Source organism: Candoia aspera, chromosome 5 (assembly GCF_035149785.1).
Source record: "Candoia aspera isolate rCanAsp1 chromosome 5, rCanAsp1.hap2, whole genome shotgun sequence".
Classification (NCBI taxonomy): Eukaryota; Metazoa; Chordata; class Lepidosauria; order Squamata; family Boidae; genus Candoia; species Candoia aspera.
The window spans coordinates 57,493,246-57,509,237 of NC_086157.1; the positions used below are offsets into that span (position 1 = coordinate 57,493,246).

At 35.1% G+C, this 15,992-nt stretch overlaps 1 protein-coding gene across 2 annotated transcripts in view; it reads right to left on the bottom strand.

Moving 5' to 3' along the window:
- The window catches only part of TRAPPC10 (trafficking protein particle complex subunit 10), a 61,687-nt gene that overhangs the window by 33,569 nt on the left and 12,126 nt on the right, over positions 1–15,992 (bottom strand). For both annotated transcript variants that reach the window (XM_063305305.1, XM_063305306.1), the window contains exons 2-8: positions 5,739–5,820; positions 5,088–5,223; positions 4,534–4,730; positions 3,319–3,514; positions 2,767–2,878; positions 2,308–2,555; positions 704–850 (exon numbers count right to left, since the gene is read on the bottom strand). In XM_063305305.1, coding sequence (XP_063161375.1) covers positions 704–850; positions 2,308–2,555; positions 2,767–2,878; positions 3,319–3,514; positions 4,534–4,730; positions 5,088–5,223; positions 5,739–5,820 — 1,118 coding nt within the window. The remainder of the gene's footprint in view (positions 1–703; positions 851–2,307; positions 2,556–2,766; positions 2,879–3,318; positions 3,515–4,533; positions 4,731–5,087; positions 5,224–5,738; positions 5,821–15,992) is intronic.

Here is a 15,992-nt window from a genome sequence, read left to right on the forward strand (position 1 = left end):
TACTCAAGAAGCTTCTCTAAATAGATATACAAGACTATGCATGGCAAGGGGATAGTACTGTGCTTGCCACCCACTCTCCCCTGACATTTGTACACTGAAACATCATGTTTGCAAAGGAATATATCTATGCAGAGCCTTAGATCTAAGTTCATATTCTATATGTCATACTGTCAAGAGTATCTATGTACTTATATAACTGCATAATTGGTTTCCATATATACTGGATTGTACATAAATACATAATTATGTGAATATAGTGATCCAACACATGATGTACAGAACAAAATGTCATACTGATGGGGTAGAATGAATGACATAATACTAATTCTCTCAGCATATATAATCCAGTATATAAATATCTAGATAGGGGTTTTGTTTGTGTGTGTGAGAGAGTTAGACAAAACAAGTTGCCAGTTGGACAGATGAAAGAAAATACATTAGCCTGGACCATAGCCATCCAAATACATCCTGATGATACAACATTACTTGAAGAAAATTAGATACTCTGCCATTCCAAATCTTAGCATATTATGTTATCAATACAACTTCAGTACTTCAAAAGTAAAATGTTATATGTAGCAGAAGCTACTTTTTAAAAAATAAAGGTATCTTGATTATTACAAAAATTGTAAAATACTTTCTATTCTAAATCTACCTCAAATGTGATATTTAGGGGGGGGTCACATCCCCCACTTCTGCTCACCTTTTCAGTGGCATAACTCCATAATCCAACTGTGTGGGAAACATTAGAATCAATTTGAGACCGATCACAACATCCTTCTATTCTTTGCAAAACCTCAAGGCAACTTAAGAAGACCCAACAATCCAAAGCCCCAGGAGGAACAGAGACCTTAAAATAAAATGAGTTAAGTGATCAATCAGATATGAAGCTTATTATTACAGAACACAACTTAGGAAAAAAAGTATTTTTCAAAGGTTTAGTGTGCTCTCGTACAACACAAAACTAGCTGTTACTATATGGAACAAAATACAGGTTGCAAACTGAGGGAGATAGAAATATATTGTGATTAGTTTCCTTAAACTAAGTATAAAAATGACATAACAGGTTTTCTTTAGCTAGCTAGCTAGCTAGACAGAAGCAAGAAAGAATGTAAGTACATGTTCCTGTAATGCCACCCAGAAGGAAGGGAGAAAAAGAAAAAGGGGGGCAGTAAGAAAAAGAAAAGACAGTAAGAAAATAAACACAACAAAATCAACAGCCATTGGACATAACCAATTGACAGCTAAAAAATAAGCAATGCTTATTTTCTAAGAGTTTGCTAAAGTCCAAGACACAAAAAAAATATTTGGCAAAGTATCTGGCAAATGTAACAGAAGAAGCCAAAGAAATACTTATCAAAAAAATATTTTTAAAAGTTTGCTCTTAAATATAATACATAAACCAGAGCCTGAGCTCAGTAAGAGTATCATTTTCAATCTCACGCTGTGCTTCTACAGCTCCATACATTGCAAATTGTAACTTGAGGGTGGGGGAAACACAGCAGTGACAAAAGAACCTCTGGTCTTCCAGTAGCATACTAGGGGCTACATTCCTGAAGTAGATGAGACTAGAACGAAAACTAAATTTTAATTTAAAAAATCAGTTAAATTAAAACACTATGATTACTCTACATAGTGTTCCCCTTCTGTTATTTAAAATGTAAGGTGGAATTGACTTGCTACTGTATAAAAAGTCATTTGGCTGTTTATAAAACAGTTATTGTAGACTACTTAATAGGCAACATTGTTTTTCTCAGATGAAACATAAGTTTATCAAGCTCTTAATTTCCTTTCCATTCTCCACAAATCAGACATATGTTGCTTCAAATATGAAGAGACAGCTATTGGTCTAGTGGTTAAGGTGCTGGGCTAGAAACCAGGAGGCTGTGAGTTCTAGTCCCGCCTGAGGCATGAAATCCGGCTGGGTGACTTTGGGCCAGTCACTCTCTCTCAGCCCCACTCACCTCACAGGGTTGCTGTTGTGGGGAAAATAGGAGGAGGAAGGAGTGTTAGGTATGTTTGCCAACTTGAGTTATTTATAAAAATAATAAAGGCTGGATAAAAATTAAAATAAATAAATAAAATGAGGTATAAAACATTTCTTCTTCGTTGACTTAAATGATTCTATTATAATTTCTGTACAAAACTATAATCTGCTTCCTGAAACTTCTGCAGTTAACATAAATCACTAACTGCTAGCAATCCTACCTGAAATTGTAGGTCATCTCTATAATCTATAGCAAATGATAAACATGACAAAGAGACATAAGCTTTAATCACTTTTTAGATTAAATTACATAGACTTACTTCAAGAAGCTTTAGCTCTTGCACACAGTTGTGAAGAAGTTCTAGTGCTCGTTGAGATACCTCCCATGGCCTCTGAAGAAAAATTAGTAATGTGCATTGACGAGAAAAAAGGTAACTGCGCAGATCTAACAGAGTGGCTTCCTGGTTCTGAATCAGTTCTCTCTTTTCCATGTCTATTGGTTTACGAAGAACCAACCCATACCAGCTTCGCACTGGCTGACAAAAAAAAGTCAACCAATTTGCCCCATCTATAACAAGCAAATATACAAAATAAGGAACAGAACAGATTGGTGAAAATATGTGAATATTTCACATAATGTGAGTTTTTTTTAATTAGAAGGCAGTAACAAGTTTAAAAAATTTCCATGGATTATACTGAGTCCTTCAGAATGATCTACTGAAATGTTGCAAAGCAAAAATAATTAAGGATATACAGAAGTACACTTTTTAGCTACTTACCACCAGCACCAAAATTGACAACATATTGAGAAAACAGGGCATCCAGCTCATCATATTGCACCAGAGCATCTTCAAATTGCTGAAGCATTTCAAATACAAAGGCCAATTCTTCCTTTTAATACAAACAAAAAATATTATACATAAACACACACACACACACACGCACAGACACACGCACATAAGCTGTCAGGATTATGACAGAAAGAAAATCAAGTTGCAACTTCAAGGATGTCAGGATTATGACAGAGAAAGATAATCAAGTTGCAAGTTCAACTTTTCAGGAAAACCTTGTAAATTTATCACTCTACTGGAACATAATAATTGTTTGAATGTGAGTTCTATAAGCACTGTGACAAATAACCCAGTTTGACTTCTGTTTGGCTACTCCCATAAGCAATGCCAAAGCAGAGCTTTTGCTCATGATTTTAGCTTACAATGGCTTTAAGAAAATATATTTTATTATAAACGGGTTCTATTAGATGAGTAGCAAAGCAAAATGATATTTAAATATTATTTTAAATAATTATTTTTCCACATACTGTTTTACTATACCTGGACCATAAAATAGTCACAAAAACTCCACCCTGGTTCTGTCCTCTTCTCTCTCAAAGTTCTCATGTCATCTTCAAATTTGCCTAGGTTTTTGGTAAAGGACATGAGAAGTAGTGTCCTAAGTTTTGTCAAGAAGGCATTCCAGGATTCCTGAGAGCGGGAAGTGTCTTTCAAAGGATCAGACAGAACTACACATCTGTAGTAAGATGAATGAGTGAATATTTCAGTCAAGATTGCACAATCAAATGGTACAGTTTCCAAATGGTACAAGAAGGCACATGCTCCTGAGGCAAATTCAACCAACTTGGCATCCTTTCCCGAAGAGGAATCACCCTCCAATTTCTGCCCCATGTCTTTAACTTCAGATTGCTACTGATGATATCAAGGTTAAGAATTCTCTTCCTTGTTCAAGAAACCCATCATATCACTCATATGTTGCTTTGAGTTTGTCAGATCACTGCTCCATGATCAGACTCTTCTGCAGTTTTCTCAGTAGCCGCTAGTGCTACCCAAATTTTGTGAATGTAGACATATTTATGATTATTAAATCATATTTATTAAATCATATTTATGATATTATCATCTTTGTATCACTATAATAAACAAATATCTATTTTTTTGGCTGTTCTCATGATACTTTCTCAAGAGGCCAAATTCAAAGTTCATGGTTTTTTTTAATCACTCAACCACTCAGGCAACATACAAGTTTAATAAATTATTATATACTTTCAGGCCAGCACACACTATAAATCTACATTCAAAACTCTTAATATGTATTACTTAGGTACATATGACTACTACAAAACTGTAGATAAATCTATCCGATAATATCACCAATAACATAGTGGGACAAAGGAGATTCAGAAAAATCAAACAATTACAATAGTGTCTCTTGAGCAACTTATATTTGTTTATATTTGATCATTCTGAACATGCTTTTGTTGTTATATAGTTAGATTTTGCTTGCTTATATAATTTATAACTGCTTTTCAAAGGTAAAATATTCCCAAAGCAGGAATTAATTAGCATTCTCCAAAGCAATTTTTCACATGCTCAGATGATAAAGGGGATAAACTTCTCCCTTGTTATTTTAGGTATTTTAGATTGTTAATGTCTTAGATGGAAGCACTAAGAGCATGCTCTGCTTCTGAAGACTTCAGTGGCACATTCAGCAATGATTATCACAGATTTATGTTACAATACCAAAAATCTTACCTGTCACTCTGCTTATTACAGAAGTCATTTCGTATTTTATCTACTATAGATGTTCGAGGAAGGATATTCGTTTTGTTTTTTTTCTTGGCATCACACTCAACTACAACAATTAACCAATCCATTGAACTATGAACTTTCAGAACATTCTGCCACTTGGTGATGTCATCTTTTACAGTAGCTTTATATACTTCCGTATCCTAAGGGTGTAAGTGATGAATCACAAGATTAAATTTGCTAGATAAATAAGCTTGAACTGCTTTTCTGGTATGCCAGGAGGAAAAAATATTCACAGTTATTAAGCTCAATTAGTAAAAAGGCTAATATTTTTTTCCACACAGATCCTACAACAAATACCTTAAAATAAGAACATTTGTTTTTAGTTGCCTATCCCACATGTGTACTATGTGATTATTTTATAGCTGCATGTTTCTATTGTCTCACAATTTAATGTTTTTTATCACAATATGACAGGATGCAAAATCAAATACACAATATCTTCAGCCACCAAAAAAAAACATATAAGACTTGTGCTCTGAACACACAAGACTACTTACACAACATTCTGTCCAATAAATATGGAGAAAAGGAAATGTCAGAAGAGCTTTGTTTCCTTCTTTAGGTAGTAGCTCTTCTTTAAATTGTACAAAATTAGATTCCAGATGAATCATCTTAGGGGCCCGTCCATAAGACCTGCATAATATTTAGAACATTTACATTAGCTGACACATATGAACAAATCTTGAAGAACAACAGAGAGCGTGCAGATAAATATTTATAGAAAAGATAAGGAAATCGTACTCAGTTTGGAAATGCAGATTTAATAATTTATACAAAAATTCATACAAACCTGTTTTCTCTTATAAAAAAACTAAAATGTATAGAAGTGCCTAGTGAAAGAGAAAACACTGTTCTTATAGATGGTATCTTATGATATCCAAAGTTTATTGAACTGAAGCTAGAATTTACTTCAGTTCGACTTAATTTTAAACACAAGAAAGCAGAGTATAAGTTCTCTTGCCATATGTATTCCTCCTTAGCTTCTAGTATCAAGAGACTAAAGAACATTTAACTGTTATTTTATAATGAAAATTAGTGCTTGATATTTTGATTTTGTTTGAATAGATTTTATTTGTATATTAAATCACACATGTTGGTTCATTTTGGTGGTAGGTAAATATACTAAAGATGAAGAAAAACTGTATTACCTTCTCCATTCCATGGGTTCTTTTGGGAGCTGCTGAGAAAGTGTGGGATACAGAGAACTGAAAAGGCTCTGATCACCAGCACCTAAGAGACAAAAATATCAGAATCTGAAGATGATTCTTGTTCAGATAAAGATAAATTGTTTAAGGTAAAGTTCCATTTATTAGATATCTTGATGATCCGTCATAAACATTGGCCAATGTTTTGAACAAAATTATAGTTACTTTTGGATTTATGTTTCTTAATGAAAAACAGATTAAACTTTTAAGGTAAACATGCAACCATATAAATAAATCAGAAATGAGCCTGTTTGCAAGTACGAGAAAAAAAAAAAAGCCCCGAAAACCAAAAGAAGAGGAGAGAGTATCTCTAGTACCAGTAGGAAATAATTTATTGTACAGAAGCTCAATGTGTTTCTGACCATTCCTTTGTCAAGGACACTACAAAGCAAAACCATACAAACACCTTGTAAAATTTTATCCATGTAAATAAATACATCTATATCTAAATTGAATTAAGATAAAGGAACAACATTTAGTATAATAAATTGTTTGAACCTATAGAAAAGAAAAACAGAATAAATTATATTTTATAATTCTAGTTATTTTATCTCTAAAATTCTGAAACAAATAAGCATGTCAAATAATCTGGAACTAATACAAATAGTGTAAATAAAAATGTACACTTGTATGGAGAAAAGGTTATAACCCATCTCATAAGTGCAGCATGTGTTGTATGTATTTAACTTTAACTTAGCTTCAGCTTAGAAAAAGGCATTTGCTTCAGCATGCCCATAATATGATTAATCTAATTGTTTATGATTAAAAAAATTATAAAATTGGTGAAGGATATGAAGTAATGAAAAGTTCTAAATTTGGGACAGATCGTTTGATAGTGCCAAGAGTGAGTCTTCAGTGAAAAAAAAATATATATGGAAGGAAAGAAGTGAAACAAAGGAGAATGAAAACAGAATGTTCGTAAGACAACAAGAATCCTGTTGGAAGAAGCATAAAAACTTCCATTAATTTTCCCACACAATGAATGAAAAGTGGGGATAAGGAAAGAGGATATAGAAGCTGCTTGCTACAAATTGCTATAGAAACATGTGGAATTATGCTAATAGAAACTAAGAAATATGATTCTTAAAGAAGGATGATTGGAAGGAGGTTGTGGATAAAAAAGTGCACATCAGAGAATAGCTAAGGATAATGGAAAGGTATACTTTCCCATCCAAATATTTAGGAACGCTTGGTCAAATTATATGTTTTAATGAATCCTTAAGTCAGTGTTTCTCAGCCTCAGCAAACTTAAGATGTGCGGACTGCAGCGCCCAGAATTGGCTGGGGAATTCTGGGAGTTTGACACACCTTAAAGTTGCTGAGATTGAGAAACACTGCCCCAAGTGAATAGAATGGTACAAAGTTAAACCTGACATCTCTCTGAAAAACTGAATGCATATTATTTACAGTAATAAACAAAGCATAGCTCCCATTTACAATTTGAAAATAAATAATAAAATATGCTACTCCAGCATTTTGGAAAACTTCAAGTCAGTACTTTGTTACACTTCATCTGGTATTCAAATACAGATTTGAAATGTTTCCTAAGAGTCTAGTCTTTGGGGGGTTTTCCAACTCTTCCTTGCAGAACTCTTCTAACTCAGAAATAGGCTTTTTTAAAAAAGAATTTTATTAAGTTTCAAGACAGGGATAAAAGCTACAAAAAAAAAACTACAAAAAAAAAGAAAAAAGAACTAAAAAGGTGTGAAAAAACAAGATAATTTTTTTTTTCAAAATTACAGAAAGATGTAACTTCTGACTTTTAACAGCAAGGATATACAAAACTTTCCATAATCAATCTCTTACTCTATATTAAACCAAAACCACATTATTTCTATAAATCAGTCCACTTTATCACATTATAAAAATCACTAAGTACAGTTACTCCTCCCTTATATTAAAATAAAGAAAAAAAATTCATATAGGCTTCCTAAACAATTCCCCCACCAAAAGGTAACACTTATTTAATAATTCCCTCCCTACCACTACTCCTACTACTATTCTAAAAAGCACATAAATTGTCTACCATTATACTTAATAGTACAACAGTTTAATAATCTTAATAAACCCAAAAAACAAAAACAATTCAAAACAGTAGCCTTAAATCAAATCCTTAAAACCATCCAAATCCTTAAAAGCCAGTAACATCAGTCGAACTCTTAAAACAATCCAGATAAACATTCTTTAACACTTACCCCACTTCAGAATAACCAGAACATTTACATATCCCCACAAAGTGCACAGAGCTTTTCTCTTGAAAAAAATCAAACATCCCAACTGCCCTCCTCAAAAATTCCAGCTTCTCTTCAAAAAACCTCCCATACATAAGGACCCCTTCTTTTTCATGGCATTCCTCCAGGACGTCAATGTCACTTATTGCTTACAGATCTCTCTCTCCCTTAAATTTCTCCAATTCCACTATCCAATCTTCATCCAGCACCTCGATAAAAATCCCAATCTCAGTCTTAAAAAAACCCTTTCTATTGTTCTTAAATTCCTCAATTTCATCCACCACATCCCCAACCTGATGGCACATTTTAAATCTCATATTTTCCACAATGTCCTGAATATCTTGCATAAAAGCTTGGTAGCAGTCAGAAGAAATCCGTTTAAAATCTTGGTGGAAATCAGAAAAAAATCTGTTTAAAATCTTCCATGTCTCACGCAGTAGATTATAACATCCCCTAGGAGCTTAACCAGCAAAAGTCAAAGATATGGAAAAGCTCCGGAATGTATTTACACCAGCAAGAGTGAGATAGGCAGACAGTTCCCATGGGAAAATAGAAACAGAAAGCTGAAGGTTCAGATCAACTGATTCAACGTGTAGGAAAATGCCAGTATCTTCTCTTAGGTTACGCATACTAAAAAAAACCCCATAAATTTGATTTAGAAATGGGGTGGTCGGTCTTAGTGTCCCTTTAAGGCTACAGCACCGCTTAGAAAATGATGACGACCCCACCTCCCAGCTAGCTCTTACCAGTCAAATGTGAAGCACTGTTTGCAATCTTCTGGCTTCAAGCAGCTGTCCAGAGGACAGATGGGATGATTCCAGGTGTTTTCCTTTATCCAGAGAAAGTTCCTGGGCTTCAGTAAACCTACCTGAGCCCCCCCAAAATTGTCATGTTGTCAGCTCTGCCTGCTAAGCCTGCGGGCACATTTCCGCACCAGAAATCTAACTCAGAAATAGTTTGCACACACTGCATGTTTGGTATCTACCCACAGATTTTCTAGAATGAACATTTCTATCAGAAGTTTAGCAATGGCTGGACAACTTAACTTTGTCATGACCTCAACTTCTACAATATACAAATAGTGATTTCATACACCCATTAGCCCTTGGTGTCATAGCAGTAATAGATTAGCAACATAGGGAACAAAGAACTAATCAGCATCATGATTTATTAAGTGACAGGATTATCACTTGAGAATCCTCTTTTTAATTAGCTAAACAAACAAAACTTTCTCAGTTGATATAAAGTACATTTTGACTACATAAGATTTTTGATACAGAAAGGACCTGAAATATAAAGATGTGCATGTATTTTGTTCTACTGGCACATTATAAACTTTCTGGACCAGTGTTTTTTTTTTCAGTTGAGTTTTTATTTCCAAGTGAGTTTTAAGTACTGTGAAACAAATATATATAAAATAACTTTGGAGGAAATCAATGCTGAATAAGAAAATTGTTTATATCTGATGTCACTTAAGCTATCATTTCCCATCAGACTGCTATATAAGTACACTTAAAAGTACACAGCATGTGCAATAAACATCATAATTTTTTTTTCCAAATAACATTCTGATAAGAGCATAAACCTTTAACTTATTTCAGGCTTTGCACTCATCAAGAGCAAGGACCTGCCAACATATACTTAGCAATTCTCCATCTGCCTGAAAAGAGATATACTTTATGCCAGAACAAATATTCTGCTCTGTGACTTATTGCAGCCTGGGAAGCTCATTTTCTTATTAGAAAAAATCAAGGGTCCTGGATGGTACTGTTCTTGCTTCCCTAGCCTTAAGGGCTTAAAGCAAAACTCGATGTTTTTTCAGGGGGCAGCTAATCTGCTTTAGTTTTACTTTCTGTTACTTAGATTTTTCATGAAACATATTTTACTGTTTGGGCTATCGTTATTGAAATGTAATCATAACATTTGTTCCTTAATGAAAGGCATCCTCAGAACTGTATAAGGAAATCTATAAATATTGATAAAAATATAAAAAAAAAGGTCAAGCAAAATATTCTTTTCAGAGATGAAAAGAGAGTATGAAAATAAAAAGATGAAAGCATTGCAGGTTGGGAAATGAATGGAACCACAGGTATGATTAAAGTTATTAGACTGACTATCAGACCAGACCTGAGACCTGGGTACAGAGCCTGTTAACTGCTATCCCATGTGAATTAACACAGTTCTGGTCTTCGGAAATACTTGAAGGGGGACAAAGTGGTGAGGGAGCTGTATCCATCAATGAAGACAGAAAACAGACAAACAAAGCTTTCCGTCAGAAAAAAACTGCAGCTATTGAGGTTTAACTAGCATGAAAAATCGGATGAAGCAAACATAAAACTCTTCCTATAAAATAAATTGCATTATTCATTTTAATTGCAAAATATTGACCAGGATAAAAGCAGCAGTTACAATAGATAGTTATGGGTTGTTGTGGCTACAACAACAAACCTCTGGAAATAATTACTGAAACAATTTGACATTTAGTTTAAATATTTATAAGTTGCTCAGAAAGGAGCTTCTATGGCTACAAATCATTTTCAAAATTCTTTTGAAATAAATATCTACCAGCTAAAACCAAATAATATTTAGATAGAAGATAATTCTGAAATAGTTTGCAAAGGTCATCTTAGTTATAGGTAGCAGAAAAGTCCTTGCCCCTTTGCTCCATCTAGTTTTGTTTTATTGAGATTCTTCTCAACAAATGAACAAATGTAAAGCTAAAATAATGAAACAAAAGCACCAACATCTGTCATAATTTTTATTTCCAATAATGCCACTAGCCATCATATATATTGTAAAGAATTTTTAAAGAAATAAAAATAGGGACTGCAATTCAGAGCACATTATCCTGGGAGGTAAGAAGGGAAGCAATGTCACCAATAATTTACCTCCTGGCAAATGGGAGTTTTGTGACTGCCTTACCCGCCATCAGCTATTTTCTGAGAATATTCTTAAAATGCTCTCAAAATTTAAAAAGCACGCATAGGCACAAAATGGTTGAGGACCTTCTGGCTAAGTTTCAAGCACTTTATAATTTGCATATATACTACTGCAAATGTTGTCTTTAAAATTAAAATAATTCTCACCGTCCCATAAAAATTAATTCTAAGGATAATTTGTTCAATTTTCACATTATAATTGATTTGCCATTTTGTGCTTCAAGAATTTAAAACTAGTCCCAGAATTATTTGCTTTTACTTTCAGTAGTTGGTTGTTTTTACTGTCAAACTGAGTTTTTCAAATTATTTAAACATAATTTCTACAGGAATCATTAAATTAAAAAAAATGTTTCAGGGAGGGTCAGCAGCTGGCTAGTTAGTTCTTGTATGGGAGACCAGCAGGAAATAGCCAGCCCAATGGCCAGATTGGAGTCAAAAATATCTTGGAACACAACAATGTTAAATGATTCTGTACTGTTGCTAGGAAAACTGTATGGCTGTGTCCATGCAGTCATTTGAATTTGAGATTGACTCAAGTGTGTATTTTTATTTAAAAGATAGCACTACACTATTCAATAAATCTCACAGGTGTATGACAGACTTTAGAACAGAATGCATGATTTTTTATATGTTTTGGTAAGCAACTCCCAACAATGTTCATGCTCATGATCAAGGGCTTTTAGGCCATGGAATCTGTTAATTAAAAAAAAAATCTTGGAACCCTTGATGAAAAAGTAAAACTCTAATGATAGAAAATTGGCTGCATTCAAGTGAACTTTTATTTTTGTCCTTAGTCTCTCTTAAAAAATCTTCCTTGAAGATCACTGAGAAAGTTTTAAGTATAGTATATGTATGCCACTTAATACCCTTAAGAAGTTCTGAACATCAACTTCCTGCCATTGTCCTGTTGATTGAGACTGACAGGTACTGAAATCCAAAAGATCTGGTAATTACAGGCAACCTGACCTGTAAAATTATATTTGCTACATATACAGTATATCTATATATCTATATTGTATACTGTATACACACACACACACGTACACACACAGACACACATACAATCTTACTGTTCTAAAATGAAGTTCTGAACTCACAGCTAGGCTTAAGAATATATCATCTTCTGCACAGTACTCTGCATAACACGTCTAAACCTGCCGGTACTGCCATATAAATCCCAACAGTCCCATTCACCAGATCGTATGTCAGATATTGTATCATGCAATTCAAACACCAATACTAAAGCATGCAGGCCACTGGAACACAAGCAGCACTTAATCAACTACTGTACTGGGCTATTCCCTCCTTTGCTGGGCACAGCAACAACTGTAAGTAGGATTCATAGTAGCAGAAGCAGTAACTAGAGCTCTCAGTCTGTATGTTAATCCTTTAGGCATTGTGCCACTATCTAAATTATGCTAACTTTGCCCCTAATATACATACACTGCGTATTATATAATCTGGATGACAAACACAGTTACGAATGCTGCCCCACACATATATAATATTGCAAATGAAAAAACAATTTACTAACTAGTAAGTAGGAGCTTGCCCAGCTCACCCCAAAGCTAGAATTGTATGATTACTAAATGTGGGGAGGAGAAGGAAGCCTCCCTAAATATATTTTTCAGTAGTGGCATACTTTGGGTTACTATCTTGTTCCATGCTATCCTATTCCTGGCCAGTAAATAAAAATCCACCAATATTAAATGCAAGCTTAAACAAAATTTGTATTAATTTTCTAAAAAGGTATACAGGATGATCTACCTGGACTTTTTGCGGGATGGATCATTAAAGTCTAGATACTATCACTGAAAAACTCTATTCCATAAAGTCAACACCCAAATAATCTCACTTTAGTGCTGGCTACTCCCCTTTAGCAGTAAATATCCAAATAATACCTCTCCAAAAACAGAAGGATTTGCAGATATTCTGAACTTCCAGTATTTTCCAAACTGCCCTTTTTCCCAGGCACTGAGATTATCAGAGCAAATGCTCTAGTAAGAAGAGTGTTCATTTATATTATGATCTACAAAATCTCCAGAAATCAGCATCAGCATATAATCTGTTTACAGTTCTAGTTGTGCGTTCTTTACCTTAGTAGCAATAAAATTATTTCTTGCCAAACCCCAAACACTATTTGTATGTAACACACACCTTGGCCTGAATATGAACTTTGCTCTAGATTCCTCAGAAACATTTTCCAACAACCTGATGTATACCCAGTGTGTAAGCACTGGCACATTCAAGCATTCACACAATAACAGTCCAAATTCCAAGCTCCTTTTACTGTTTTAATGAAGCAAAATGACCAGCACAAGAGCAAAGCTGAGAATGGAGAGTTCCCGCGCAAACCTACATTTAAAACTACATTCACATAATTATTTTTTTCCCACTTCCCATTAAAGTATATCACCCCCCTTCTCAACCCAGGTGGCTCTCTGGTGTATCTCCTCTCTCCGGCCTTGGCGTGTGAACATCATAAATTCCTAGCCATAATATTCCAATTCACACTCCAATCCAGCACCCCCTCCCATCTGGCGACACGGAGTCTGTTCCCAGTGATAAGAGACCAAAGGAAGATGCTCTGATAAGGGGTTCTGTGAACCTTTTGATTCGAGGGATATGACACAGGGTGATTCTTCAATGGGAAGCAAGCATAACCAAAATAGAGATATAGTTACAGATAAGCATCTCTGTTTATTGGTTAAGGGTGTCTTGTTTTCTTTGTGGCCAGTTACATTGATATTAGCTGGTGCTCACGTGGGATAGGAAAGATCCCTCCAACAGAACCTGCAGTATTACAATTTTACAATTTTTCACAAAAAGCTTTATTAATGATGGGCTTTGAGCAGGCCACGTGAGCACTTAAACAACAAGCTATGGAAATGGATGGAAAACTAAAGCAATCCTGGTTTCTGAGATATATATTTTTGGGAAACCAATCCTTTAGGTTTAGGCCATCAAGATATTTAAATCAACTCATAGTGCCAAAATAAAAAAGAGTTTACATTAATATGACCATAACAATGAATATCATAAGGAAGTTAAATTAAATTTAGTAAATAACTAGGTTTTAATTTGCCACAATAATTAAGACAACGATAACACCAGCTAAAGTTTCTGGAGGAGAATTCTGTAATCAGGGTGCCATAGCTGACCAGACTCTTTATCACATCTCTGAGTTACTGTAGTTCCCATTATCAAATATAGAGTCCTCACAGCAGATCATATGCTCAGGCAGATAAAAAGAGCTCAATATTTAACACACAAACTTAAAACTTTTAAACATCATTATTAGCACCAAGAATCTATATACTAAAACTCTTGCATCTGTTTGATTGTTTGTGACCTTCAACTGGGCAAAACAGTGCACCATTGGGCAACAATTTTTAAACCAAGGTACCTCAATGGGCTAACTTATAGAATGTGTCCAAAATCCAAGATCCATTACTCCAGTGGGATTGAAATTTGGCAATGTTGTGTACTCTTCATTGCCACTGTGCTACCACTCAGCCACAGTCAGATGATTGTTATTTCCAACACTCCTTGCTAGCTTCCTACAAAGAAAGTCAATGGGGAAGCCAGCAGGGAAGGTGCACTTCCTTCCATGGCCTTCCTTCACTCCCACACATGCACACACACACACACACACCAGCACCCTCTTTTCTGGGCCTCTCTGTGCTCACATGCACACTGCACCCTCTTTCCCCTTCCTGTGCTCCCACACATACATACACACATCCACCAGTGCCTTCCTTCCTGGGCCTCCCTGCAACTGCACACACACACACCAGAACACTCCCTGCCGGCCTTCCTGTGTTCACATGCACCCCGCACCCTCTTTCTCCACATGGACCGCAGCATCCCCTCCACCAACTCACGTGCAGCCTCCCCCGCCCTCCTGCGGCATCTCTGCACTCCTTACCTGAGAATTCCTCCACTGTTCTGCCTACCTCAATGAGCTGAGGGAGGGCAGTTAACAGATTATCAACACATAAATGAAAAGTCACCAAAAGAAAGCAAGTCCACAAAGAAAGTATTTGGTCTTTTCTTTTTTTCTGAAAATATCAACACCATGTAGAGGAAGATATACAGCTATACTGCCTAGCTTGCCCTTTGCGTACAGAAAATGCACATAATGTAATTATCCAATTACATTACCCATACATGTAATTGGATAAATACCCATACATAAAATTCTTCCTAGCACATAGTTTTGGAGTAAAGGATGCACAGCAATACAAAGAATTTTCCTGACCATTTTGTGTATAACATTTTCTCTCAGTACAACACTAAGGTGTTGTACATCACTTTAAAAACTCAGAAAAATGGTGGGATAGAAATGCTAATAATAATTTCACAATAACAGAAAGTTATCACACTTCCCCCCATTTTTTACGGAACAAAAAGCACATGGGAACATCAAATTTTGCTCTCCCCCCCCCATTTTTTAAATCTCTAAGATCACCTACAAAACAGAAATTCTTGCTGGATAGAGGGAATCCAATTCTTACCAACTCTACTTTCAGTTCCTTCTGTCACCTTCCTTGTTATTCCAGATTTTTCTTAATATTCAAGAGTAGATTTTTGGTTGGCCACTAAAATCACCATATTTTTCCTCCTGAACTCTACTTGTAGGATTTCAGGATCCAAGACCATATGATCTGCCATAAGGATTTGGGGGAAGGGAGGAATCTCATTTATTGAACTTTCCACCGCTACCACCCACCCACCCACCCACCAGACTGACTGTAAAAGAACTGCAAGTACTACCACAAAAACAACAAATCAAAAGGCATAATTTGGCCTACAAGACTCAAAAAAAGGACCAGCAATATTTTTTAAATTCTGAGTAGCTAGTATAGTGTCTTTTGTGGTTCCTGCTGAAGCACCAGCAAAGTTTAATGGCACTTAGGCAATTGCCTTCTGAGGTTATAATGAACCTACCTGTGCTTTTAAACAACACTTCAAGTTGCTTTTTCACACTGATGCAAACATTTTTATGCAGAAGCCCTGTATAAAGG